General features: G+C 38.8%; 2 protein-coding genes across 9 annotated transcripts in view; both read right to left on the bottom strand.

Moving 5' to 3' along the window:
- The window catches only part of LOC106949015 (uronyl 2-sulfotransferase-like), a 49,474-nt gene extending 37,242 nt beyond the window's left edge, over positions 1 to 12,232 (bottom strand). The window contains exon 1 of the mRNA XM_015034971.1: positions 10,678 to 12,232. Coding sequence (XP_014890457.1) covers positions 10,678 to 10,915 — 238 coding nt within the window. The 5' untranslated portion in view covers positions 10,916 to 12,232. The remainder of the gene's footprint in view (positions 1 to 10,677) is intronic.
- Positions 12,233 to 15,646: 3,414 nt separating this feature from the next.
- Positions 15,647 to 27,358, bottom strand: part of sash1a (SAM and SH3 domain containing 1a) — a 199,260-nt gene continuing 187,548 nt past the window's right edge. For all 8 annotated transcript variants that reach the window (XM_015034962.1, XM_015034964.1, XM_015034963.1 and 5 more), the window contains 8 exons: positions 26,848 to 26,980; positions 26,028 to 26,197; positions 25,428 to 25,637; positions 24,223 to 24,373; positions 23,656 to 23,784; positions 19,382 to 20,406; positions 17,437 to 17,568; positions 15,647 to 17,108 (listed from right to left, as the gene is read on the bottom strand). In XM_015034962.1, the coding sequence (XP_014890448.1) occupies positions 16,848 to 17,108; positions 17,437 to 17,568; positions 19,382 to 20,406; positions 23,656 to 23,784; positions 24,223 to 24,373; positions 25,428 to 25,637; positions 26,028 to 26,197; positions 26,848 to 26,980 (2,211 nt within the window). In that variant the 3' untranslated portion in view covers positions 15,647 to 16,847. The remainder of the gene's footprint in view (positions 17,109 to 17,436; positions 17,569 to 19,381; positions 20,407 to 23,655; positions 23,785 to 24,222; positions 24,374 to 25,427; positions 25,638 to 26,027; positions 26,198 to 26,847; positions 26,981 to 27,358) is intronic.

Below are 27,358 nucleotides of genomic sequence, written 5' to 3'. Positions count from 1 at the left end.
GCTTGATAAGACTTGAATTTTTTTCTGTTTCAGTTTGAGGAATCAGATTTTGCTTCATCTTAGATTCTTGCTGTGTAGTTCATCTTTTATTGAGTCATCAGTCATTCGTGTTGTTTTGTAAATTACCAAACCCTTTTTTTCTTTTTTTTTTTGCCAATCCTCTGTCTATGTGTAGTTTACAGGACCCCAGAAAAAGAGCATACGTGAGAGAAAGACACACTACTAAAATGTGTCTCTGTGTGCCTGGAACCAGAAGCCACAGGATGTGGGTTGGCAACAGACCACCTTGAAACCTGTGACATCATTCAAGTGTCCTCTGAAAATCAGTACACACAAATGCAGGAGCACAAACCAACATAACTAGACTGGGTTTCCCCCCCCCCCGTATTTTCATCATGTGCCAAATAAAGAGACTGTGCCATGTGTTAAACACATGGTGGATCTCTGTCCCAGTAAATAAGCTGACTTGAAAACCTGAAATATCATACATCAGCCATGTATAATTAAAAACAAATTTGCTCCATTCACTAAAGCATCAACTTAGTTTTTTTTTTTTTTTTTTTTTTTTTTTTTTTTTTAAACTGAGGTGTAATAGAGTGTTGTTGTCTGACGGCTACTCACAAATAGGCGTTTGGCACAATAAGGGACCAAAGTAGCCAGAAACTAAAGGGCTGCACTTGAAAAATGAACAACAGATGGTACTTCACACCTCCAGTAGCAGCAAAGGACCATTTACAAGCTCACTACAAACTGGTGGAAGTGACACTTGATCAAACACAGGATGTGGAATTTATGCAAAGTCAAAGACTAGAAGCAACCTAGTCTTTGACATTCTCCCCTCTGAGATTGAATGATTGCATGTTAGTTGTGAATTGGCACTATAAAAATAAACTCAACTGAACTGAATTAAATGTAAGAACCGTCATGCATTTCTGCTTCGTTCTAAACACTAAGTTTTCCTTTTCACTAAGTTTTTCCATCAATGGAGGGCCAAAAGCACCACAATTAAACAAAAACAAAACAAAACAAAAAGATTATTACAGAGAATGGGTTAATAACCTGTATAGTGTTCCCTGTCTCTTGCCGCTAGAGGAAGGTCCGAGGCCCAAACAGCCTTCCAAAGATAAACTGGATGACTGGATTATTTATTTGAATTATCTCAACAACTGGCAGCAGTAAAAGAGGCCTGGGGAGGTAAAAAAAAAAAAAAACAAATAAGAAAATGTTTAGCATATCTTAAAGGAAAATTCCAATGACAGAATTTAGTAACAATGTATGAAAACTAGCTATAAACCACAGAGCTTAAAAATGAGTGCTGCCAGTAATCCACATAGGTATATCAAAGAGGTTGTTAATTAAATCCAATAGCAATGAGGATATATTTCTAACATTACTACTCTTTACATACAGAAATGTAAACAGGCTCCTTTGGTTTTTCCTTCTCTGAACTCTTCTGTACTTTTTATGTCATCTCCTTCTCTAGCAATGAAATCCAAACCACAAGCTCTAAAGAGAGGCAGTGAAGAAATATACACCTATTATGGGTCATTACGATCCTAATTTTCTTCATAAAGTTGGTTTCCTTAAATTAACGTTGGAGTGCCAAACCTAGTGATCCTCCTGTTTCTGTCATCAGGGGCAGAGAGAAGGAATCTGGAAAGGTTCAAAATGCTAAAAGTGCCTGTCACTGTATTAAGACAAGGTTGTCCAGTTCATCACTTTGTGGTTGGGAGCAGCAGACTGAAAACTCTGTACTGCGTCCAGCCTCTAAACAGGCACCCTGCTGGGCCTTGAACATCCCCCGCGCTCACACACCAAAAGCAAGGCAGAGGCAAACAGACACAGCATCTGAACCCCGCAGACATTGTTGATTCATGCATGGCAGTGGAGCTCTGCCGCCCGAAGGTGAGGGAAACTCTCTCACCCTTGACTGGCCTCTTGGAAACATGGGCATGGCTGAATACGTAGGCCAAAACCACACAGAGGAACTGCAGAAATAAATAGCAGGCTTTCATTCATAAACATCATCTCATGGTCAGCTCTTTGTCAGTTGAGGGCTTTCATGACAATTGATGCCTAATTGGTGTCAGACAGTGTGGTTTTAAATACCAAGCTTTTTAATACTTTAAATGTGACCCATATGCATAAAGCAAACTGAACATGAGTTCATAAAAGCAAGAACTAGAACTGTCAAAAGAGACATTAATAAAATGCATCCTACCCAAATGGAACTCACTAGTTTGGATAAACATTTTTACCACAATACGAGCATAATTTATTTATAGACGTCAACAATAAACCACACACCAGCACTGGTCACGCATATATAAAAGCATTGGCCACAGGGTTTAGTCACTTCCATCCTCATACTGCTGGTCACAGACCATGTTCTGGTGCACAATGTGTCAAACATGGGAATTTCCTAAAAAAGAAAAGGTTCTAGAATCTTTCTGTTCCATTCAGATAATAATATTTGGAAGTACTGAAAAAGTCTGTTTGTTTTTTTTTTTTGTTTTTTTTACTTGATTGTACTTTCCTGTAAAAATATTTTTAGCTATTTTGAGTATGAATGACGCTACATTGCTACATTTTAGCATGTACATGTTAATGGAAACAACAAGCTATGTACAGTTATAGATGTTTCTCTAAACATTGTTCATGTGCTGCTACTGAACTTCTTATTGAAGTGCACTGGACTGCCATTTGTGACTTTTGGCCCCGCAAAGCCCAGCCTTGAAAAGAAAAGCTGCTCTGTAATTTAGCAATGTGGCTAAGCTACGCTAGCTTGTGGTCAGCGGTTTGCTTCAGCCTTTTAGAACAGCCTCACTAAAAGTGAGCAGCCAATTATAGAAAAGCAAACTTGCACACTGCATGAACAAGAACTTACAGTAAAACAAAGGCTTGGAGAAAGAAATAGAAATCATTTTTCTCAGGATGATAATAGCTTCCAATTTTGGACTCGTCAGGAAACGTAGACCGTGGATAAAGTATACGTTCATTACAAAAGGAAGAAAACAAAAGTCCGAACTAACTAAACCATTAACTTTGTAAATATTACAGTCTGCAAACTCACACTCAGATTATATAAGTATGGACAGAAATACATGTTTGAACAGACTGAGGTAGTCAGGGGTGATCGAGGAAACTTCAGAAAGACAGCGGTTTCGAAATCCTGTGGTTGTGTGTAATAGGACTGCATGTAGTGATTAGAGGCACAAGCGTTCCAGCTGGCAGTACCACACACTCGAAGCACCTAGTGGCACTGCTCTGCTCTGTACATTTTAGTCAAGTCCACAGCACCGTGCTTATTAAAAAAACATCTGTTCACTCATATATATGTCCAAGAAAGTATCTTTACATGGAAGGGGCAGGTGCAAGGGGGAAAAAAAATAGGAAGTAGTTAGGAAATCATGAGAATATGGATGAAATATCTTACAGATGTTTTTGGAAACTTGTGGTCATGCTGCCAAAACCTTTGTCTGGTGCAGGAGATAGGTGCTGATGAACAAAGAAGGCATGCAAGGGGATATAAACAAGAGAGCATAGCAATAAAGCAGCCTGAATTTAGGCCAGTGAATCAGGCAAGATGACCATAAGCTTTTGTAGTAGTGTCTGAGGAACAGCAGCAAACTTGACCTCATCACAACCAAACCATTAAAACACTTCAACTAGTCTGGACCATGTGATACAAATCATGGTGTGTTGATGGTAAGTGGCTTGGCGTACAAACCTGCTTTGTGCAGTTTAAACCAAATTCTGATTCTGCTACATGAATATTGCAGCTGAAACTGAAAGTCACTGGACATTGTTTTACAGTTATCCATTTGTGGTGAGACTCAAGTGAGATGTTCTGCTGGTGCAGCCCAGTAGTTTTGGCTAAACACAAACATTATTGGAAATTGTGTTTGTATGATTTTTAAGACCTTGATAACTTTGGATTGTTCTGTTTTCACCAAATATACTTTACCCTTGTTTTTGTGTTTTTATAATCTAAAGCACTTTGAACTGCCTTTTTGCTGAAATGTGCTGTATGCAAAGCAATTCGACTTGACTTGAGCCTGTGCTGTAAAACTGACATGCTGAACAGCTGCATGTGACTGTGAATATTAGCAATGACTGGCATACACTGAAAGGAAAGCCTTCAAGCACCTTTGTTAAGACAGAATGCTTAGCAAAAATGGACTTCAGAGAAGAGGGCAACAGTCTGATACTGAGGTGAAATATTTGGTAGAGAAGAGAATTACCTCACTAAAGGGAACAGCCACCGTTCAGTTAAAATGTTTTTGAAAGGCTGGGAGTGTAAAATTTTTAATTTGAATGTTTTCATGCGATATGTCGCTTAGACTATTAGAGTCATCAACCCCCATTGAACTTAGTCACATTTCATCTGTGCCAAATTTCAGTTTTTTCTCTGATGGACGAAGGGGCTTATGCCAAAGACGATATCAACCTCTCACTGAGAAAGCATCTAAAAAAAAAAAAAAAAAAATGGCAGTAAATGCAGTTACTCTGAATAGAATGTAGTGGTTTAAACAACATGGGCTGTGCACTGTCGCTCTATCTGCCCCGCTGTATATTTAAGGCTGCTATATACGTTTTCATTGCCGGGAGATGAGGAGCGCAGTCGTGGTAAACGCGTTCAAGAATAAAATCAAAGTTTCTTGAGCAAAGCATGTCACTGACCACCGGAAAACATGTTTCTATTCTAACATCTCCATCATAGTAACAAGCAATTTCTGTGCTGTGTTTTCCATCTTGGTCTCAGTTCATGGGTACCTATAATTATTTTAGTTGAACAAAGGGGTGAGGAACAATATTCTTCTCACTCCTTTGAGTATGCCAGCTATTTCCTTTGGTTATAGTGTTCTATAGTTATTGGGCTTCCGTAAGGTCTTGTTTGATATTGTGAAATGAAAGTTATTTTATAATAAGTGAGAAGTTATGCATCTACATATTCAAAATAAGTAATACAATTAAAAAAAAGTTAAGAAATTTCAGTTGTACTTATGTGACAAACCTGGGAAATATCTGATCAACCAATTCAACAGACAGAAACCATGCTGCTGATGGTGCTGCAATGCGCCAACATCCTGTTGGAAAATGCCGAATGATGTCGCACTCCCGAGACATGAAAGAACATTTCTAATTATGCTACAAGAACAAAGAGATATGAGGAAGGGCAAAGCAGATCTGTAATGAGAGGACTCAGATATAGATTACAGGTTTTAAACCGGACAGAGCTGACTGATGTAAGGCACAAATTTCAAGGCAACTACGTTTCTTACAAAAACTCTTCTGTGGGGTTTGATTGTTTATAATAGCATAAAATAAATAGCCAAGACTACTTTTATAATTACACCACCAGCAAAGACACCAGCAAATCTCAATGAATCAGGTTGATACAGGTAATTAAAAAAATTAATTAAATATGATTAATTCAGAGGTCATTATGAAGTATTGAAAGGCTCCATTGAAAAGTTCCTAGTAAATAAAAAATGTCTTCCTTTTTTTTCTTTTTTTTTCTTTTTTTTTGCTGTAATTTTCTACCCTACTCATTTCTCTGGTAAGTGGTAAACTTTGAAAAAGTTCCATTCGAGGCAACGTGGTGTTAAACTTGAAAGCTTAAATTTAACAACATAAACACTGTTTGATTTTTTTTTTTTTTTAAACCTAAAAATACAGCACTGCAACAGATTTCCATACCCTTTCTACAAATAGCCGGTTTTCTGAAAAGTCAGTTACAAAACAACTTCTCCTTTTGACCATATGATCAGAATACATAACTATGTGCAGATATAGTAAACATAATGCATCTAAGCACTTATACAGTCACAAACCGTTGCCTAACAATTTGCCAGGCGTTTCTCCTGGGTTACCATTACTCAGCAAGTCTTGAACAGCAGTGGCACATTTGGAGAACTTGTGGATTGCTAATTTTCTTTCCCTTTTCCCTCTTTTCATGTGGCGAAAACAAATACACTAATGAAAGATAATTGGCTTGTGTTGCTTTAGTGTTTTGCATGTCTCGCTGGAGATGCAAACGATACCCTGCCAGGCCTGCAGATGCTAATCGGTTGATGCTAGCTGCTCCTGTTATCCAACGAGTGGCAATGTGGAGCTGGTTTCAATTTACTGTTGGAGTAACCTATAGGAAATAAATAATGCATGGAGGAAATAAATGTCACTATCAAAATGATCAGTCATCAATTTTTGCTCGTGTATTTTGAAACGTCACCCAGTTTTATCCCTTTACTGACCCTCAAACAAATTTTACGTTGGCTTCATGTACAGTGAAAGCCTCACCTCTATTCACCAGGGCATGCTGTCTGTTTAGCAAGCGGGAAATTACAACCCATCTGATTGTTTTGGCATTAAGAGTTCAGAGTCATTTGGGGAGTCTGTAGAAGGTTAAGAAGGTAGAATGCAAAGTAGCTACAGAGGAAGTAGACTGTACAGTCTTGCTTTCACGTTCTAATGGGATCTGGCAGCTACAAATGTTACATGGATGCAAGATATTAAAGATGAGTTTATGCAAGACTGCAGCTTTTGCTTTAAGTATGAAGTGTGCGCATATGTTGTCTTGCGACACCTGCTAAAATGTTGCATGAGTGAGTAAGAAAAATGCAAAGCGGCCATTCAATTTTCCACATGACCAACTTCACTTAAGCTCAGACTGCAGCACACCTGGCAACCAGCAAGATGCTGTGAGACTCCTGGGCTTGCATCACCCTGACTTCAATTCAATTTGACACTTAATAAACTACTTTAAGAAAGCAGTTCTGTCATTTCTCGCAAAGAGTCCAACACCAATAAATCTGCCACTTTAAAAGCAAAAAAAAATAAATAAATAAATAAATAAATGATAATTTGAAAGGGAATCTTGTTTTTAATATCCTTTAAAAGGAAGTGGGTGTGTTGGACGACTAAGTGGAAGGGTTGCTCCAAAACTCACACTAACATGGCTGGCTCGCTCAGAAACGTTCCTGAAAATGTGCAGCTCGTGTGTCACTTTCCTCACCAGTGTATGATGGCAAACAATATGAAAACATAGACGTGGGCAGGATGTAATTGAACACTTTTAGCAGTGCAAGTCACAGTGGAGCTTACTGGTGCAGTATTTGATTTAAAAAGAAAACAAAGGAAAAAAGGAAAATATTATTCAATTATTGAATAGATTAAATCGTTGATTTATTTCATCAAAGACGGCACATTAAACACAGTTACAGGTGAGAAACAGAGAAACTCCCGAAAAGCTGTGCAGAAAACAACAGTTAAGAATATTTCTATTCATCTCAAGGCAGCTCCCAACACTAAAAAGAGATTCCCACATGACAATTCTTCCACCAGTACTGTATGTTTGACAAAGTGTACTGTAATAAAGTGCCAATGCGTAGTTTACTATAAGTGTAATTAATTAACTAATGGAGAAACACTTGTTAGTGCATTTGATGCAAAAACTATAACTAAAATACATGTTATCCGCTTCAGATTCCTTAACATGTTGTTTATAAAAAAAAAAACAATAATAAAAAGCATTAGGTGTATGTGACAGTTATCAGCCAAACTAAACTTCCTTTCACTTAGCTCAAAAATGTTGCCTTTTCCTCTTCATAAATATGACAAATACTGAAGGGAGGAAAACGATCCCAAAGTTTCATCTGTATCCATACATACCTGTCTAATTGTGAACAGAATTGAGGATTGAAGATTTTACCTGCCAGCTTCTGAAACTTAATAAAAAAAAATGTATAAAGATCTAAAGGTTATTAAATTATTCTGAGGAGTAGACTGCTTTTAAAGAGACATGTAAGAATAATCACTTACATAAATATTCACATCTTCGCCACTTTTAAACTGAACTAAATATGAGCGTTTTTGGTACAGTAGCCATAGCGATCCTAATGAGTGTATATAGAGAAAGAGACTTGAGAAGGTGTTAGACATAGTTAGTGATTGGCAACACTCAGCAGCAAGAGCTAGGCAATAAATCCAGGTCTAAAGGTCTGTGAACCGCTCCAGTTCCTGCAACTACACAATGAGTGACGTCCTTGAACACCCACCTCTCCATCCAGCTGAACAAAACAGAGTCTGTTCGGTCTACTCCTCGACTGACCAAGAGAAACACACAATCACACTTTACTCACCTAATTTTTTTCTTTTTTTTTTTTTCAGATTTGTTTCTCACAACTAGGAATCCTCACCTTTACGTGGGAACAGCCCACAAAACAGAACAGAAAATATTCCTCGTGTAAAGTAACAAGACTACGAGAATGATTTAAAGGAGGTGCAGTACAAGCTAAAAACTATTTGCAGAAAATAATTGTCCATATTCAACCTGGTGCAATGAGGAAATTCACCAACACAGTTTGCTAATATTGTAGTTTTTTTTTTTTTTTTTCAATGGTGATGAAAAACTGTTGATATATGGTTACTTTTTTGACCTGATGTACATCCCCAGCTTCAGTCGGACCAGGAAGTTTTGCTCTCCACTGGACAGCAGGGGTCTTTTTTGCTCCAGGCGTGGATGTCTACATACTCCTCATATTAGGTTCCGAAGCAGGTTGATAACGCAAAAAGTGTGCACTCAACAAAAGACTAACACTCAAATCTGACATGACAAATTTAACCATTTTTTTTTTCCAAATCTGCATGCTGTCAGTGCACTTAAATATCTACATTTTCTGACGAAGAAATACTTATGTTACAAAAAGACATTTGCAGGTCAATGTCATCTTACAAGCCTAGCTAAAACAAAACTTCATTCCAAGCAAAATACACTAATGTAGCAGCTGTTGCTTTTGTTTGTGTTTTGAGTGAAGTGGAGCTTCTGCGTTTTGGACAATACAATGCCAGCTGCTCTGTGAAGGCGTGTGTATTTGGGAAAGAACTGTGTGTGTGTCTGCAGGAAACCAATCTGACCCCAGGGATTAGTTGTAAGTGACTCTCATTCTGCTCCAGATGTTTATCACGTCACAAAGCCCTCAAAGCTCTTGGTGAGTAGTAGGTAGAGAACACAACCTCCTTTCAACACACGCCTACGTACACACAGAGGCACACAAACATTCCAGCTGCTGCCAAAGGTGTAGCCTAGTGAGGAATTTGCTGATAGTAAATTTCCTGTGCAAATGATTCTGCTCAGGGCAACAATATAAGGTCAAAAGATCCAATATGTTCACACAAAAAGTAAACCAACTTGTTTTAGTATTCTAGAAAGGCAAAGGGACACAACCAAAAAGGGGAGGTCGCATGGAGGCTACTTATAATCTAAGGGTGGTTTACTAAAACCGAAAGATAACATTTCACAAATTTTCCTAGACGAACATTAAACCACAAGCTAAAGTTAGAGTTAAAATCATTTCACAATGCACAGGATTCACAGGAAATATTTCAGTTACATAATGCCAGATGTGTTTTTTTTTTTTATTTATAACTAATTTCTCATCACCACGGTTAGCATTTTCCAGAAAATTCTGATGTACTGGAAGTATTTAAAGTTATTTATTTACTATAAATGTTTAGATTGTTTTTGATTGGGGAAACCATAAAAAAATACATAACATCTGATGATTCAATAATGATGCAAAACAAAAAGGTTTTTACATCCATGCAGTAAAACTTTGTAAATTTCCAACCGTTATTTCCTGTGCCAGGCGGAATCCTTCTCTTTTGTTCAGAAAATATTTTGAATGCACAGACAGAATCGCCTGCTACATCAATCAAAATAAGCAAAAACAACAGAGAGCTCAGATTGATTTTCATTTTCATTTTTACGCACATCCTGTAAAAATTTAAATAAAAACAAACTTTACTTACTGTTTAATGTTTTTAATGACGTAGTGAACTCAGATTTAATTATTTTATATTTGTAAAGTACTGCAGATTACCAAAAAAGAGAGAATATTTTATTCATAATAATATATGAGAAGCATGTACAAAATGATAATGAAATAAATGATCCACCTAATTATTTGTTTATTATATGGTGGCAGATTTTTTTTCCTTTCTCTACAGCTGCAGATGTATGGGAAAGTGAGGGAGGGGGCGGTCGCCCCTGGCCTATGATGAGTTGCGCCACTGTTAATAGATCTCAGTTTTTTAAAAAAAAGGGTCTTTCAGGCCAAGTACAAATAATTCGACCATTTAAGATAAATCTTAAGATATATTTTAATCTACTTCTAAAGTATAAATCATAAGACCTGATATACAAGCAACTAATTATCTGAATTGTCTGTCTCATGTCAGGAGCAGTTGCAAGAGTTGCCCCTCGTTCCAGCGGTTGCAGCCGTGCGTAATAAGCGCTGCGTGTCCGGAGCGCGCCGAACCTTAAGCAGGACATGTCACTTATCACGCACATTAAATAGCAATCAGAACACATCTGAGCCCTCAGTCGTGCTCAGACACGTCATACTAAAAATATCTCAGCACTGTTAAAGCGCAGCGAAAAGTGGAATTATGTAAAAGTTGCGTGAAATGATAGTTTCCCAGCGGTGCGCCTGACGTCGCTTTTAGTTGGCTTCATGTGTGATACTGTACGTAATTACTTTTAAACATCCCGTTAAGACTTTTCAAGTTTAAGTGGAACTGCAAGTGATCAAAATGGGCTTGATTGCGAACTTCAGCACCAAAGCCTGGAGATGGGAGGGAAAAGAAAAAAAAAAAAAAAAAAAAAGTTCTTACCGAGATACTGCCTGATGTCCAGCAGGATTCTTGGAGCCCCGCCGTTCAGCTGGTAACAAAGCGAGCCGAAGCAGAAAAGGAAGAGCGCAGCCATGCAGAAACCATAACCTCGCAAGGAGAAGCGCCACGGTAGAGCGCAGAGCAAGCCGTGCTTTCGGTGGTGTCGCTCTCTGATGTGGTTGGGAGTCTGGTGGTTGTTGCTGTTGTGAAGGGGACTGCTGCCGAAATTCTTCATCATCTCCTCCTCACAAAGCAACGTGGAAAGTCACCCATCCGCCTCTTGGGAGTGAAAGTTGCCGCTTTAGGATCATTTGATGGATGGGGTGAAACAGGTCAATTTTGGAGACTTAAAGAAAGTCTGGATCTCCTCCGCTGCTGCTGCTCCTCCTGCTGCTGCTGCTGCTGCCACGGGGTTCTTGTTGTTTTTTATGGGAGTCAGCGCTTTGCTCCAACTCTGTCCTTGCTTCTTTGCGTCTCGTTGGATGAGTGTTCCTTCCTTCCGTCCTTCCAGCGGAGTTAAGGGTTCATCCTTCTCCTCTGAGGCTCTCGGTGTCAGATTACTGAACGTGGAAAGCAGGGAAACGTCCACCTCATATTTTGTGTGGATTGGGGAGTGTAAAACAGCGCCTACCAGTGTCTGTTGAGGGATTCGTTATGAAGAGTTGGTGGGGTTTGAACTTTGACTGTAGAAGCCGTTTTATATTTTTTATTTTATTTTATTTTATTTTATGTTTGCGTTTTAGGCTGTAGATCAAGGCAAGGTATCACATAATTGTGAAGTTGATGGAAAAGTCATTTAAGGTTTACAGGCGTTAAGAAATAAAAAGTCTGAAAAGTTCAATGGATTTTCATTTCTAGCCCTGGATCAGAATTTTGTAGAATTTTCCTTTAGAGAACATGGAAATTGTCCACACCTTTTTTATTTTAATTTTTTTTGCAAAATTGCTCAAGCTCAGGCAGAATATCTCAAATCTCACCATTGTCACTCACTTAGGCTTTGACTGGGCCACTCATAAGAATAACCTAAACCATTCCACTGTGGCTGTGTCTTTAGAGTAAGTAGGTGATTTAAGTGCAATGCACTGTATTTATTTAGCTGTGTCGAAGTAATGGGGGCTGTACACATATACACGCTACACATTTCAGATTTTTATTTTTAAAATGTTGTAAAACCATTTTCCTTCAGTCAAAGATGTGCATTACTTTGAATGGAAAAATTCAGTGTGTTATAATTTATGATTGTAGCATAGACTTAAAATCCTAATGAATCTTTTCTCGAATTCCAACAAGATCAAGTCTGACAAATATAGGGGGACTATGAGACAGTTAATGATTTAAAAGTTATTTAAGATGCATTAAAAATAAATCTAAAACAGACTTCGAAACTAATGTGGTGTGAGCTCCCTTTCTAGATTTTGTCAGTATTTCTGCAGCAGAATTCTGGATCATCAGTAGACAAACTACACTGCAGTAATGTATTGTGCATGTAAAAGAAAACCATCTGATTTCATTTGAACCAAGAGAAACAGTCAAACCTAGTTGAAACTGTCATTTCACATGTAATTAAATTAAAGTGGCATGACATAATATTGCTGCAGACAAAAGAATGTTGAAGTGTATGTGTGTGTGGTCTTGTATTTGATACACTGCAAGGACCTTTTTCCTAATGCATGTTGCATTATTTTGGGGACCCAATTCCCCGCAAGCAGTAGAACTGTTTTGGGGTTAGGTTTAGGGTTTGGGCCAGGGAATAGAAATGAATGGAAAATGAAAATGAATGTGTTTTAAACTTTCTCCTACCCCCTCAGGCCAGTTGTTACAACCTTTGTTTGAACTATAAATTTTTCCACAGCAGTACCAGAACCCACCATTAGACCACACCTTCATTTAGGAGATTCTTCATAACTACTTTGTAAACAGCCCTCCAGGGTGACAGCTGTCAAGGAAGCAAAGTAATAATTAATAAAAAAACAAAAAAAAAACAAAAACAATTTGGCTTTAAAGAGCAAAACTAATGAAGTATAGAATAGTAATATTGAGGAGTTGATGGATTTTCCCCAGTTAAGAAGGGTTTGTGGAACAGGCAGCAATTTGCAAGCTCTGCAGCTAAAGTTGCATTTCCAAAGTTTAAGACCAAAGCAAGCAGCCAGACTGGCACAGATGTTTATTGTGCCGTCTGATGGTGTAGATTTCACTTGGACCACTACTCCAAATCACATTTTTTTCTGTGACTCCCAATGTAACTTTGCAGGCATCTACGGGGAACTTTTACACCCTATAACACACCTTCCAAAGGTGGGCGGTGCAGCTTTATTCCGTACAGTGTCAGTCAGAACTCTACACGATGCTCCAATTTAAACAGCATATTTAAATTGAAAATTTAACGATGCATTTTAGCTTTTGTTTTGTTCTTGAACAGTCCTGAACAATTTTATTTAATCTCAGAAGGACGGCTCAATTCAGGTGATTGAAACTTGGCTGTAGCTGTGCGTAGCAACAGGATTGTGATCCAAAACACATCAAAACTGGTTTTACAGTTGCTAAAGGGAGGCTCTCATTAAGTTTCTGGAATGGTGCTGACATCAATCCTAGTGAAAATATATGGATATGCTTAAAAGCGAGACACATAAAAAAATAAATATATAAACGGCATATTTAATGAACACCAAATCCACCAAAAAAGAAAAAGGAAAGGAAAGACATGTTCTGATGTTCAAAACATGTGCAACATTCCTTCATGCTGCCCGCGTAGTTTGAGGAAGCTTCTAACACAGCTAAAATAAGTAAAGTCTGAAATATTTGTCTGTATAAGATGGTATGCGATCAGTTGAAGTTTCGTTGAATTTGCTCTACACACTCAGTTTAAGTTGTAGGACCTTATTAAGCAAATAAATATAAAAATGATAAGAAGTTTATTGAAAAGAACTTGTAATCCTCATTAGCAATGCACATTTGAAAGAAAAAAAAAAATGTCTTACCACGTTTGGATTAAACGTAGTGGATTACATAGTTGCTTTAGAAGTAAGCAGCTATGTAATCCAGTTTTCTTCTGGCAATAATTAGTGTGAAGTGAATTGAGAATAATACTTGGGCCTGGCCGTGATAGGAAGCTGATTTTTTTTTTTTTCTCCTTAACCCTGAAAACACTTTACACACACTTCAGATACACTTTGTCAAAAATCACATGGAAGAAGTTATATGACAACAGTGTCCTTACAAAAGGAACGGGTTACATACCTGCAATGCACTGTATTTGTTTAGCTGTATCGGAGTAACACAAAATCTAGGCAGATTAGTGCATGCTGCAATGTCATTATGTTTGTAATTCTTATCAAATGAAGTCAGAGGATTCCCAGGCATCAAGTCAGATAAATGTAAAGCGAGTAAAATTGTCTGTGACAAAATATTAACCTGTGGGGCTCCAGGTCTGGTCTGTGCTTATCTAAGAGTCAAGATGAATAAGAGGAAAAAGCGCTTTAGTGCTTTTGACTACAGAAGTATGACTAAAAGAGCCAAACCAAGGCAACCTGCAGAGTTAATGTTGGTTCCAAAATGATTATTCTTTAAAAAAAAAAAATCCAACAGAACAATGGTGCTAAAAAGGAAACATGGGCACAGATAATTTGTTATTTTTAGTTTTAATTAAGTGCTGCTACTAAAAGCCAATATAAGATAATAATACAGTACGTCTAGCAGACGGGTTTTAAATAAAAGAAGCTATTATATTACTTCTGTTGCAAATCCACATGCTTTTAATTTTAGCCTATTATTTAGAAATGTCTTTGTGCAAAATTGCAGTGTCCCAGTTTATTATATTGACTAAAAAAATATTTAAAAAATGAGTCATGAACACATCCTTCCTTTACTGCCTGTTTTTCAGTTGCACTTCCAGCTTAGGTGGTGCCTTTGTGTTCCCTTTAAATGCCCAAGACTAGGAGGAGCCCATACCTTATTGAATGGACGTGGAAATGCACCACAGTAAGAATAATGGTTAAACTCATCAGACAGTTATGGCCTCCAGGACAATTCTGAGTCTCTCCACTGGAGAGCATTATCACCCATATCAAGGGGAGAAACTGCTAGATGATCAATATATAGCAAGAAACAATTTATTATTTATATTTTGGAAAGACAAATAGTTATGGACATTACTTTTTGTTGTTTCAATACACAAGCAAAATCTGTATGGACAATCATTAAGTAGACGAAAACCAAATTAAATCATTTGTACACGTATTTTACAATACATACTGTAGTTCCTTACTGAGCAATGTGCAGGAAGGTATTGCTATTTATATGATACAGCTAATTACAGTTGATATGAATAAAAAAAAAGAAATAAGTTATTAATACAACATCAATTACACATAGAGAATGTGCAACTTCGGCAAAGCATTTCATGTATGCAATCAAGAATTTAGTTTTTGTAAGACTGAAAAGCTGAAAATGAGTAACTGGAGGTTAACACGTGGTTGGTAAATTGGCATTGGGAACTTAATACAAAAAAATAAAAATACCAGCATAACTCATTAAAACCCTTTACAATACCTGACATACATGTCCATTTAGGGACCTGTGAAAATATGTAGCCAATCTTACCTATAAAACCGCTAGTTTAACCATCTAAAGTGCATTTACAGTGTCAGTATTTTTCCATTCTTTTACAGAACGCTTCCTGGGTCTTACTCGTTTAGACTGTGACTCCATCCTCATTTTCCCAGAGCACCACTTTGATTGATGAGAGAAGAAGGCATCAAATAACCACATCAAGGGCCAGTTGCAGAAACAAGCTCAGCAACAGCAGCTGGTCAGAGTTCATCAACGAAACAAACGGATGGGATAAGTCTTCAGTCCAGTACTGGCAACGAGAGATATGATTTTAAACACGTGAGAAACGCACAAGGGGACATATTTGTTTTGCTCAGTTTCATGCAGAGTGCACAACCCACTGTTCTTAGCCATTTTCTTCTCAATGACGTTCCAACAGTCTGACTCCCCTCAGAAGGTCCCTGAATTTTGAGACAGTTTGCTTGACAGTTTATTCCCGTCTTTGCGTGGCAAAGGTCCGATCCTGCGCCGGCACTGATTAAACATTTGACGATACTCCTCAAGAAGCTTTAATTCCTGAATGTGCTCACCAATGTGTAGACGGACCGGTGGATTCCACATGTGATGGCTAAGATCTCAGCTGAATCTTTGTTTTTCTTTAGCAAGATGTACTTTCTATGTATTCCAACATGGTCCAGGGAGACTCAACATGGGGGGTGGGGGGGTGCTTGTCATCTTGTTCTTTGGTCCATGTGCACCACCAAAGGAATTGTGTATATATATATTTTTAAAAAAAAAGAAAAAAAAAGTTTTCTTGACACAATCAGATGAAGAAAAAGCCCTGCACGTTTTTGCACAGCTTCTTGTAGCTATTCATTCATATTGGTAAGGCAATTTCAAGTGTCCCTTTCCACATCGAGGAATGTACTTTCAGTAAAAGCTGATTGTGATTACTGCAGCAAACAAAGCTTTCTGTAAGACTCGCCACACACCATGGTATGCCTTGAAAAAAGACGCATCATAAAAGTTGAAATATAAAGACATCATTTGTTTTAATTTTTTTTTTTTTTTTTTAATGACTACAAGCAGGCCTGAAACAGGGCTTCTACCTTCCAAAAGCAAACGCAAAATTAAACGTATAAATCCTTTTGGAATTCAGTTGTACTTTGTGCTATAATACAGAAACATGGTACAAAATAAGCCACCTGTAATCCACTGTTTGGCGTGGGCTCATTCATTCAGACTTTGACCTGCCTTGCCGTAAAAAATGAAAAAAAAAAAAAAATGTTTCAGCTATGGAATATGTAGGAAGTAAACCATTTATATAGTTCAGCAAAAAAAAGAAGAAAGGAAAATAATTTTAATCTTACAAAGAGTGTGCTATCGTTCTCAAAGGCAGATCAAAATCTTTAATTGAAGACTTTAGGGATGTCCTTAGAATGGAAGAAAACCAACAGAGCAGTCAGTCTTGATTTATTTTTCTAAAGGCATCTTCTCTTGGCTCTTAACGCCGTAAACATTACAGAAGGAATAGCTCTTTTTGAATGTACTATAGTGCTGTGCTCACTTCGTTGTGTGGCCACCTCCAGGTTATGTTTTGAAACAGCGACTGGGGCTTGAGATTAGGACTGTGCTCCTCTGTGGGCATTGACCAGTTGGGCCTCGCTGATAATACGGCGGGTGTGCCTCTCGTCCCGCACCCCGGCGTCCCTCAGGCTGCTCTCCGTTAGCGAGGCCACGCGACTCAGCGTGTCAACGCCCGCCGCCGCCAGAGATGGGCCGTACATGGGGAGACCAATGTAAACGAGCCAATCAAATACTGTGCTGATGTTGCCCAAGTTAACGGGTTTCCGGGACATCTCTGTCAAACCTCCGGAGGGGATCTGAAATATGGAGGAACGAAATAGTTTTACAGGACTTCTCAAATTACTGTGCACTCTGAATATACAGTATTTCCCCACTGAGGGACAGTAATGTCCTTCATTGGAGTTGGGGGACTTTATTGTGGGAGTGTTTACAGTCCCCAATCATTTTATTTATGGTGAAATAATGGTAAATAAGACGCTTTAAAAAAAAAAAACTGTTTCGACAATCTTCATTGCCACTAGCTAAAAATAAATTCAAAACTGTCTCGAACATCTCCAAGACAACATTTCTCTATTAAAATTATTTTACAGTAATAATTTTCAGGCAAATAACACGTTGCCTTACAGCCATGCGGTGCTGTTTTCGTAGCTCTTTCACTCTGAGTTGGTCCATGCTGGAGGCCACGTCTTTGACTGGCTGCTCCAAGTCCTCGGAGTAACGCTGGATCAGTGCCTGTGGAATGCCACATCGGCCGTGCTGCATGAAGAATGTCAAGAGGGACATGGTAAGAACAGGTTAAGAAAATGGAAACATTTTAACCCAAAAGAATCTGGGTTTCTTTTTTGTTTTGTTTTCAAACAGATATGCATAAGGAAGGTAACCGACGGCTGTATCCCATCTTTATCCCATTTCCTACTTTCATCAACAAAGAATCCATCAAAAGCTACGAGGCATCAATATCTGATTGGAGATTTTATTGCAGCCACTGAAAGTGGTTCCGACTCAATCCTGAAAATGTATGAAATGTAGGACATTTTTAGATATAGAAAAGTGCGGGAAATGGATAATTAAATATGGAAAGTGCAAATATATAACGTTTATTTCATGCATATATAAATCTGACCTCATTCCCTTTGCCCTGATTCAGGTACATTAATCTTTAGCAGGAGCTTAGCAAAGTTTGGTGCGTCTCAACTCTGCGTCCTTTCACTGCTGATGAACAGCAATCCCGCAGAGCTGTTTTGAGCTCTTCGACACTATTTCAGACCTCACCCCTGGATGCCCCAGTCTGTTTGAATTTGTGTTTGTTTTCCTGTCAGAGGGGCTGAGCCTGGAGTCTGGCTAGTGCCAAAAGTTTTTACGATCCCGTCTGCCTTCGGTGAGATCCAGCCCATAAACTTAGCAGTTTCAACCGCATCACAGAGAGGGCAAAGCCGCAATCTTTCGTTCTCAACTCCAGGCAGCGTATTTATCATCACACACATACAACCTCTTAGCAAATAAATACCTCGACATCATAAAGCATCCACACAAACAAGACACACACAGGTTTTAGGTTGTGCTCTGCTCCTGTTGTCCTGGGTTTTTATTTGGTATAAAACAGAACAATTTGGAACGGAGCTGCAGTCAAATTATGACTGAGAGAAGTTAAGCATGTTACAGCCCTGAGGGTGCTAAAAGGAGTTTGACGCCAGACAAGTATAGCCTAGAAGTGTTTTGGAATCCAACGTTTTCATATTAACTGTGGAAAATATGACTGGAAATGTTTTAGTGAGTTTACCCAAAGAGAACTGACCCAGCGTTTTATGGGGTTCTGAGCAGAATTTGCTTTGCATTCAGTTGTAATTGTATAAATTTTCTTTGTAATGTGACAGTTTCTACATTTGTCTTTTTTTTAAAAAAAACAACTATCAAATAGATTAACATTTCATAATAAAAACTGTTGTAAATTGTATTTAATTAACAATTCAGCAAACTCAGAATAACATTTTTGCTTCTCTACAAACATAAACGGTTGTTGTCGGTTGTCAGTGTTTTCCAGTTCCCAGTCAGAAAAACAAAATGAACAGGTGCTTAAGTGGAAGCTTTCCAAGCAAGCCCACACAAAAATCAGTGATAAATATAAGTACAAACTATTTATTTGCACTGCACTACAGATAATTTATTCATGAACATGATGCAGATATTTTAAAGCTACCAGAAGTTAACAATGCCACCATTCATAAATCCCACTTGTTTTCTGATTTGCAACAATAAATCACTAGATTTGGTGCGACATTATTTTAAGAATAAATATCTGACTTCTGAGAGAATATAATTGCAGCATAATTGCTTTTCTATCTATATTCTTAATAAGAAGGAAATCACTCTATAGTGCCCCCTGCTGGCTTGGAGGAAGGTTTGAATGTGTTTTGTTGTCAGCTCAGACCCCAAAATTTTTATCTAAAAATGTTTGCAGCTAAAAAGAAATAGCTATGGAAGAAATCAAAAGTGAAAGTCTGTGTGTTCTGAATGCAGTTTTTCTTAGGTTGATTTTCTAAACTTGTTTTTGTAGTGCTGCTTTTCTAACCTTGTCAGAGTAAGGCTCCTCTGTCAGATCAATGCTCTCAGCCTGCAGTCGTTGCTCCAGAAGGGTGTGCAGATCAGGACTCGTTTTAGCGTGAGAGAGCTTCCTCGTCACGGCCATTTTACCACCAAGATCCGACAGCCAGGGCGGTTGCACAGCTGGTGGAGAGCCTGAGTCTTCGCCTATAGATGACGCCGATGAAGTGGCACACGGGCTGGGAGGAGGACTGAAGGTCTTAGCAGGGAGAGCAGGGGCGCTGAGGACAGGACTTGGGCTGCTGCTGCGGACTAAGGGGCTACTCGGCTGGGAACGATTGATGGAGTGTGTAGGTGAGGCGGTGGGGGACGGCGAGGAGGGCAGGGAGAGCGACGGGTGACGGACTCCATTGACTAGTCTTTCTCTGGATTTTTTGGCAGGAACAGGAGGTGGAATGGGAGGCTTTTTGGGATGTGTCAGGATGATCCTTTCCCCACTAGCACTAGAATCAGGAGGACTTGGAGTGGGACTAGAAAGAGGCTCTGGAAGTTTGGGAGGCTGGACTGTTTGGCACTGGTAACGGAGAGGAAGCTGGGAGGGTATGGGTGGCCTAACAGACCTTCCTTTAGGACTTACTGCCGGTGGCCCTTTTTGGGTTGGAGAACGCTCCTCCCTGTAGACCTTGACTGGGCTGGTGGCTACCTCCTTTGCTGTTTTAACCACAACATTCAGATCATCCTTCTGCTCGAGGTTGTGTAGATCTCCCAAAGAGTGAGAACGTTTGCAGAGTCCAGACGGCTGTGGGAGACCATCAAGGTCTTCACAGCTGCGGCTGGCCGGGATGGGGGAGTGCTTCTGTGTTTTGCGGAGTCCCAGTAAGTTGAAGCCCTTCAGGGAAGGCTTGATGAAGAAACTTTTAGGGAACTTTGATCGCTGGTTTTTGCCATTCTGTTGCAGAGCCTCAGTAGAAAGAGTCATAGGTAGTGTAGGGTAGTCTGGAGACTGCATACCCGCTGAAGAGCGACTGGAACGGGATGCTTTTCTGTTTTTCCCTGCAAAATAAAAGTCCATGCTTAAAACTGAAGTTCATACAAAAATTTTTGTTTTTAAAATATAAATAACTAGGTAAACACAACATATTTGTAATAAAGCATCAAATCAATTAATGCTGATCTTTCTTTTGAAATTGCTGTCCTCTCTGAGTGCACGTCAAAAGTTCACTGTTTAATAAACTAAATAAAATAAATTACTTAAATGTATTTTATTGACAAAATCAAAACAAAATGTCTGTGAAAAATGTAAGTGCAACTCAAACATTGCGTTGTTACTTATTTTACCAAGTCAGCCAGTACCAAGTGGTTCAAAATGATCAGATATTATTGACGTTCAAAGGTTTTCATAGGCAAAAGAGTGACAATGAGATCAGCTTTTTGACTCACAGTCTGAGACCGATTCGCTGTTGCCAAAATACAGATTCCTAAATAAAGATACTTGGATGGGACTCTTTTAGAAAGAGGATGCAACAACTTACCGTTTGTCTTTTAGCTTACAGAGCGAAATGGATGAATGAAATGGAGGAAGGCCACATAGATTTTAAAAAGTGTCATGAGAGATACAAAATGTCTAATTAGCACTGATATCTTATAAAATATTTAATGGTCCCTATATCTAAATGTTCATATCAGATTTCCAACAGAAGATCCCCAGGTGGACAGTGACTGTTTTTAAGGTCAATAACTGATGTGAGATTACAAAAGGCAGTTCAGTTGTAATTTGTATCAGAGCATAATTAGTGATATTTCTTGAAGCATTATAGTTAAAATACATTTAGATCATTACAAACTTGATGAAGTTTATATTATACTGACAGCTAAATCAATTCAATCACAATATCCTTATTTATTAATGTACTCCAGAAATTATGCAAATAGCCGGCATTGGTATTGTTGTTAACATCAATAGACATCTACTAAACTTGTAAATGCATTTCAACGGAACACATGACAGTTTGGAAGATGTGCTTCATCTAAAAAGAGAAATGAGACGCGTTTGAGAAAAGTGTTCAGGCCTCCACAGCATTTGGATTTTTTAGTCGAGAAAGCGAGAGCTTAAGCGATGCTATTATTAACTAAAACAAATCATTTATCTGGTGAAATTTAACTGAAGCTGCACAGAAAATATGACTGGCTCAGAGTGTTGTCCAATCAGCAGCAAATAAAAAAAAAAGCTAAACTTTAGCTGTGTTTTGTGTCATATAAATAGAGTACAATCCTGTATTTGTCACAAATGTAATGAGTTACAACCCATCAGAGGTACTAATAAATAGTTTTGTACCTGCAGCTTTAGACTAGACCATTACAGGCCGTCCTGTGACTAATCTTCTGGGATGAAGTTGTTGCAGACAGAAGATTTAAGGTTAGCTCTTTCCATTCAGGAGGGTTAAAAAAAAATAAGACAGTGGAGGTACAACAGGCATGAGGAAGAAACTCATATTTAAACAGTTTTTTTAATCAGGAATTGAGACTTCTGCAAAAATCTTCAGGGGAAAAAAAAAAAAAAATTATATATATATATATATATATATATATATATATATATATATATAACACATTTGCATGTGTGACAAAGCTTTCTGTTGTATGCTTTATCTGACTGACAAGAATTATGACAACAAGAAGTCAGACTTTCTCAGTTCCCATTTGGAAAATACAATAATTATGCCTCTCCAAACCTGTATTTCCAACTTTGAGAGGCAAAGGTCTTTGGGAAGCCTCGAGTTCAAAGTCCAACATGGCTGCCACTTGTACAAAAACTATTTCTACAGACCATTTGTCTCAAACCACTAGTGGTGTACAATCTCAATTTGTTCACATGTCCCTGGTGTTTGAGCTCATACACTGGAGGATTATATCTCTTTTTTTGGCTTATCTTGCTACTGGAACTCATCACCAAAACAAACTAATTTTCTGTCTTGCAGGAAGCCTTTTTTTTTTAAATCTTCCACTAAATTGGTTGGTGCAACTCTAGGTTTAATTGCAAATAAAAGCATCAGAAATAGGTGGATTGTAAATGAAGTATAGCTGTGGAAGCCTGTAATTACAGAAGGAAATGCTGAATATTAAAACACGTTATGCAGTTTGTTTGTGAAGAGCTTAGTGGCATGAAAGGAAAATAAAGACAGACAAGAAAAAGAGGCAAAACAAAAATAAAAAAGCAGCACCGGAGTCCCTTTTATTATTTTTATTGAACAACTTTTTAGAGCTATATTGGCAGAGTGCACACTTTACTGTTGTGCCCAAATGACACAGTACACATGCAGGGGAAACCAGTAGCTACCCTGGAGTTGTAAAGATAAAGAAATAAGATAAAGCAGTGGTTTATGAAAAATGAAGCTGGAAAAACTGATGCGCTAAATGACAGAAGGCGGCGTATGCAGAGAAACAGAGTCCAGAAAAGAAAAACAAAGCAAAAAATAAGACCTCAGCAATCTTTTAGAATCACTCTTTTACAATCTGCACACTGTAAATGAAAATATTTTCATCACTTTAGGCACATACTGTCCTGTGCAATATATTCACCTATAAGCACAAAAATTGGCAAAGATAAATTAAAGCACAGATCTGAAGGGTTTTATAACTGATAAGATTCACAACTTAAAGGAAACATTAAAAAAAAGCATTTTCTGACATAACTACACTGCAAGTTCTTAGTCTGTTTGTATTTATGCCTGCCACATCCACACAACCCTCAGCAGAAATACTCTACGAGTTCATATTCATCTTCCTGATATCCGTCTATAGGCCTGGCAGCCACATTTGGGCCGGTAGGGAACACATGTCCACAGCTGGGCAGGGAGTTTGCCCTCATCAAAACAGTTCTGCGTACTGGGCCAAGTCTCTCCCTCTGTACTCCCAACAACAATGTGGGGTGGACTAGGCTTAGAGGTCTGGAGCCGGGCTCCCTCACAGCTACAACCGGACTTTGGCACTGACGGCACAGAACGCCTACAGGGTGGAAAGAGGGGTGAAGAGAGTGCAGTGAAAGCAAAGTTTTTTTTTTTTTTTTTTTTTTTTTCTAATTTCTAAAGCAACCACACAAGAAAAGGGTTAAGAGAAGAAGGTGAGACTCAGGGGGATGAAATTGGCATCGAAGCTTATTTGAAGTGAAGGTTATTATGCAAAAGTTTAGAAAAGTAGTGGAGCAGAGAAGGAAACTGAAGGAGGGAAATAGTGAAATGTGATAAAGCAGTAACTCCTATTGGGTCGGGGTAAGATAGCTGGACTAAGTAAAGCAATCATTACCATTTTCCAGATTTTCATTGCTCTCGTAGCAGCCTGAATCCCTCGGGGAGTCCCCCACGAGGCCTCGGCCCTCTGACAGCAGCTTCTCCTGGGAACCTGACAATCCGCTGCGCTCTGGATCACTGCTGCCTGGAAACGGAGGGAAAAAAAATAAATAAATCAAAGGGAAAAAGTGCCGTCAGAGTACGGAGACTTTTTCATCATTTTGCACATTGCAAGCACATTCTTCATTGTACTTCATTGGGTTTTAAAGTAAGAGACAACACAGGGAAATACATAACTGCAATGTGAAGCATGCTTTTTAAAATTTCTTTTCGAATTTAAAATCAGAAAATTGCAATTTATGTTTGGGTTTTTTCATTGCACATCTCCAAAATTACTCTTTTACTGATGTACAAGAGTAATTTATCACAAAACATGCAGGTGAAAAGCTACGAATGTGCTTGCGGTAAAGTGTGAACGACATCCAGTCATTGAACAATGTCTGTTTTTGAGGTAATGTAGACATAAGGAGGCAAACGAGTAAACAAACGAAAAAAGCCGACACCTGAGCTCTATTCTACTCACTGTCGTACTCCTGCAGCAGCTCCACAGCTGTGAGCAGCACAGCTCTGTGCTGAGGGTCTTTGATGTTCAGCTCATCCAGGTCTTCTTCCTCCAGCAGCTTGAACGTGTCCAAGTCCTCGTAGCCGTTGAACAGAAACGTGGGCATGTGCTCCTGTGGAAAGGATATGAAATAGAGAGAGAGAGAGAGAGAGAAGAACCGAAAACATGCAAATATAACATGTTAAAGAAGAAGAAGAATTATTATACAACAGAAAGCCGTGGCATTTAATATAAGAATCAAATCAAAGTAACCCTAGGTCACATCCAAAGTCGGTGTCCTGATGCAGCATTAAAAAAAAAAAAGCCATTCACTGTGTGTGTACAAAGTCATCTGACATCAGTCAAACCACTTCCACTTTTGTTCTACAGCTCTGCAAACCAAGTATTTTAGATGCCTCAGATTTATTTATATCTACTTGTAGAAGAAGTAAGGAGGTATGATTAAAAATCTTTGGTGAAAAGTGATGCATCTACTCGGTCAGAAAAATGTGGTCTTACTGAGATCAATTTGAATTTCACTGTTAATATTAAAATAAGTTAAGTAAATCTTATTCAATCCATGGTTTGTTGTTTTTTTTTTTTTTAAGCTGACGTGCGCGTCAAACCACAGAACATTGTGATTTATACGATAAAAAAAAAAATAAAAAATGTTTCGAAGTAATAAAACTTTCTAAGTAATAAAAAGCATTCAGGCTTAAAATATGTTGTTAAGCGGCGTGCGGCTAATTTAACTCACGAACTCTAAGAATCTGGTGCTGACCGATTAAACTCTAATGTTGTGATGGATTAATAAGCAGCAGATACGCAGCTCAGGCCCCAGCAACTTTAATCTGCGACTCTGCGGTTTGGCTTGCCGGAGACAAAACGAGACAAAGCCACAGGAAGTCTCATTTCTATTTCTATTTGCGGAGCCGGAGGCCCTCCGGTTGACTGGGTGGGAGGAGATGATAGTGCGCCCGGAGCAGGGTGCGGTCGAGCCAATGGGTGGCGCTAATGTTTGTGAATCAGTGTCAAATCAGATATCGTAGGCAGTGCAGCCTGTAATTGGGCAGGCTATATTTGTCTCGCAGGCAAACATAGTTTTACTTTGAAAAATTTGCTGAGAGTAGCCTAAAAATATTTAATTAAGTATTAGCTCTGTTCTCTGCCGCGCTTGGTAACCCCACCTTGAGGTTTATCCGCTCCAGCAGCTCCTCCACCGATGTGGGCTTGGGGGGTCGGCCCTTCCTCCTCCTCCGAATGGGCCTCTTAGGCTTCTCTTCTTCCTCGCTCAGCACGTCCACATAGATGAACTTGAAGGTGCCAACTTTGTTGTTGAGCAGACCCATCCATGTTCCCATGGGGGGCTTGCTGATGATGTCAATCACATCCCCTTTCTGTGGAAACCAAATAATTGTCAGTTAAAAAAAAAAAAAAGTAGTGAAAGTGACGCTGGCAACAATCAAAATCGAATTTCAACAAAATTATCAACAGTGTTATATACAGCCTTACAAGTAAAACCACCCTCATGTATTATTTTAATTTCTGCATGTATGAAATAAAGCTGAACGGATTGCAAGTCGGTAAGCTGACAATGCTTCCCATCATGTGGGAAATAATCTGCACTCACAACATGCACCTATGTACAAAGAATCTGCTTTTTAATGCTTCTTTCCATGAAATCAGAATATATGTTTTAAATGCTGGATGGCTCAGGTGGTCATCAACTCCTCAGCACAAATTGCATAGACTTTTTTTGCTCCTGAACCGAGCAGAAAGTCTCCAACCTTCAGCTTGAGAGAGTCGGTGTCGTAGGGGCTGGGAGTGAAGTCGGTGTGGACTCGAGCGCGGCCGCAGAACGGTCCCCTGTAAGGCGGCTCTTCGTCATCTCCGTCCTCCGACTTCACGCTCTCTCTGTTGCTGGCCGATGAGTCAGTGGTGCTCACTGTCTGACCGCCTGAATTCAAACATGCACACATATAAACGTTTATTTAAAACTGAAGAAAACATGCCCATACATTTGTCAGTGGCCACCTTTTATATAACAAAAAAATTTAGTTAAAGAAAAAAACAATTAAATGCAGACTTTCCACATACATAAACACAGCTAATTTTGACTAAACCCTTCTTCTAAATACCATCTATCTGTGGACACTGTCATAAAATGCAAGTGTTAGTAAGCTTTATGATGACAGGTTGGACGTTATGGTTATTTCATACAGCTCCCAATTTTTTTTTACTCCATTTCTGTCTGTGGTGAGGAAGCCAAAAAGAAAAGTTCCCACCAAATCACGGCCGTATGGGAAATTTGTTGACAGACAGACCAAACAAAAAAAAAAAAAAGATGGAGAGTATGAAATTAGTAAAAAATTAAACAAGAGGTGAAAATACAGTTGGCAGTATTATAATTTAAAGGGTGAAGTCAGGATTCAAAATCATATTTGTTTATATAACCATATTATAATCTTAGGATCCGTCATCCTCAAATCAGACACACAAAGTGGGTAATTCAAAGAACTTCCTTTCATTCCAACACTGGGGCTATGATTTTAGGGAATGTCTCCCCACTCACAGTCTCCAAAAAAGAACCCAAAAACAAGTTCTTACTCATTGAACTCTGGCCGCTGAGTGAACTGCGCAGGCTTTCCACGGAGCCTCCGGCCTTCAGTTTGGGTTTCTCCAAGGAGTCGGTGTCTGGCAGAGGAGACTGTGGGGAACCAGGGGCTCCATCGGGACTGGACTGAAGGATACAAATGAAGGGAAGGGAATGCAGATGGGAGAGTAATAGAAGTAATAGTAATAGAAGATAAAACAGAAAAGAAACATGAGAGATCAACAGAGGGTGTGGGTAAAAAGACGTTCCGAAATCGAAGCAACAGGGATTTGTTTGAAACTGTAACAACTAGCTGTGTTCTGCAATTTTTAAATTAGACTTTACAGGATTATTTAGTATACTTAAAGATGGTTGTTAAACCATCAACAACTGGTTTTAAGTCTGACATCATGAGTTGCACATGCTGAAGTAATCCACAAGGTGGCACTGTGGTCTACTGAATAGCAGAAACGCCTTGGCAAGAACTGTCAAAATTCACTACATTTGAGGCTCTTCAGAAAAAAA

This window comes from Poecilia latipinna, unplaced genomic scaffold, assembly GCF_001443285.1.
Source record: "Poecilia latipinna isolate Pla-1442-1.1 unplaced genomic scaffold, P_latipinna-1.0 Scaffold318, whole genome shotgun sequence".
Taxonomy (NCBI): Eukaryota; Metazoa; Chordata; class Actinopteri; order Cyprinodontiformes; family Poeciliidae; genus Poecilia; species Poecilia latipinna.
Note: the sequence above shows the minus strand (reverse complement) of the source record. Positions and strands in the feature narration are given on the sequence as shown.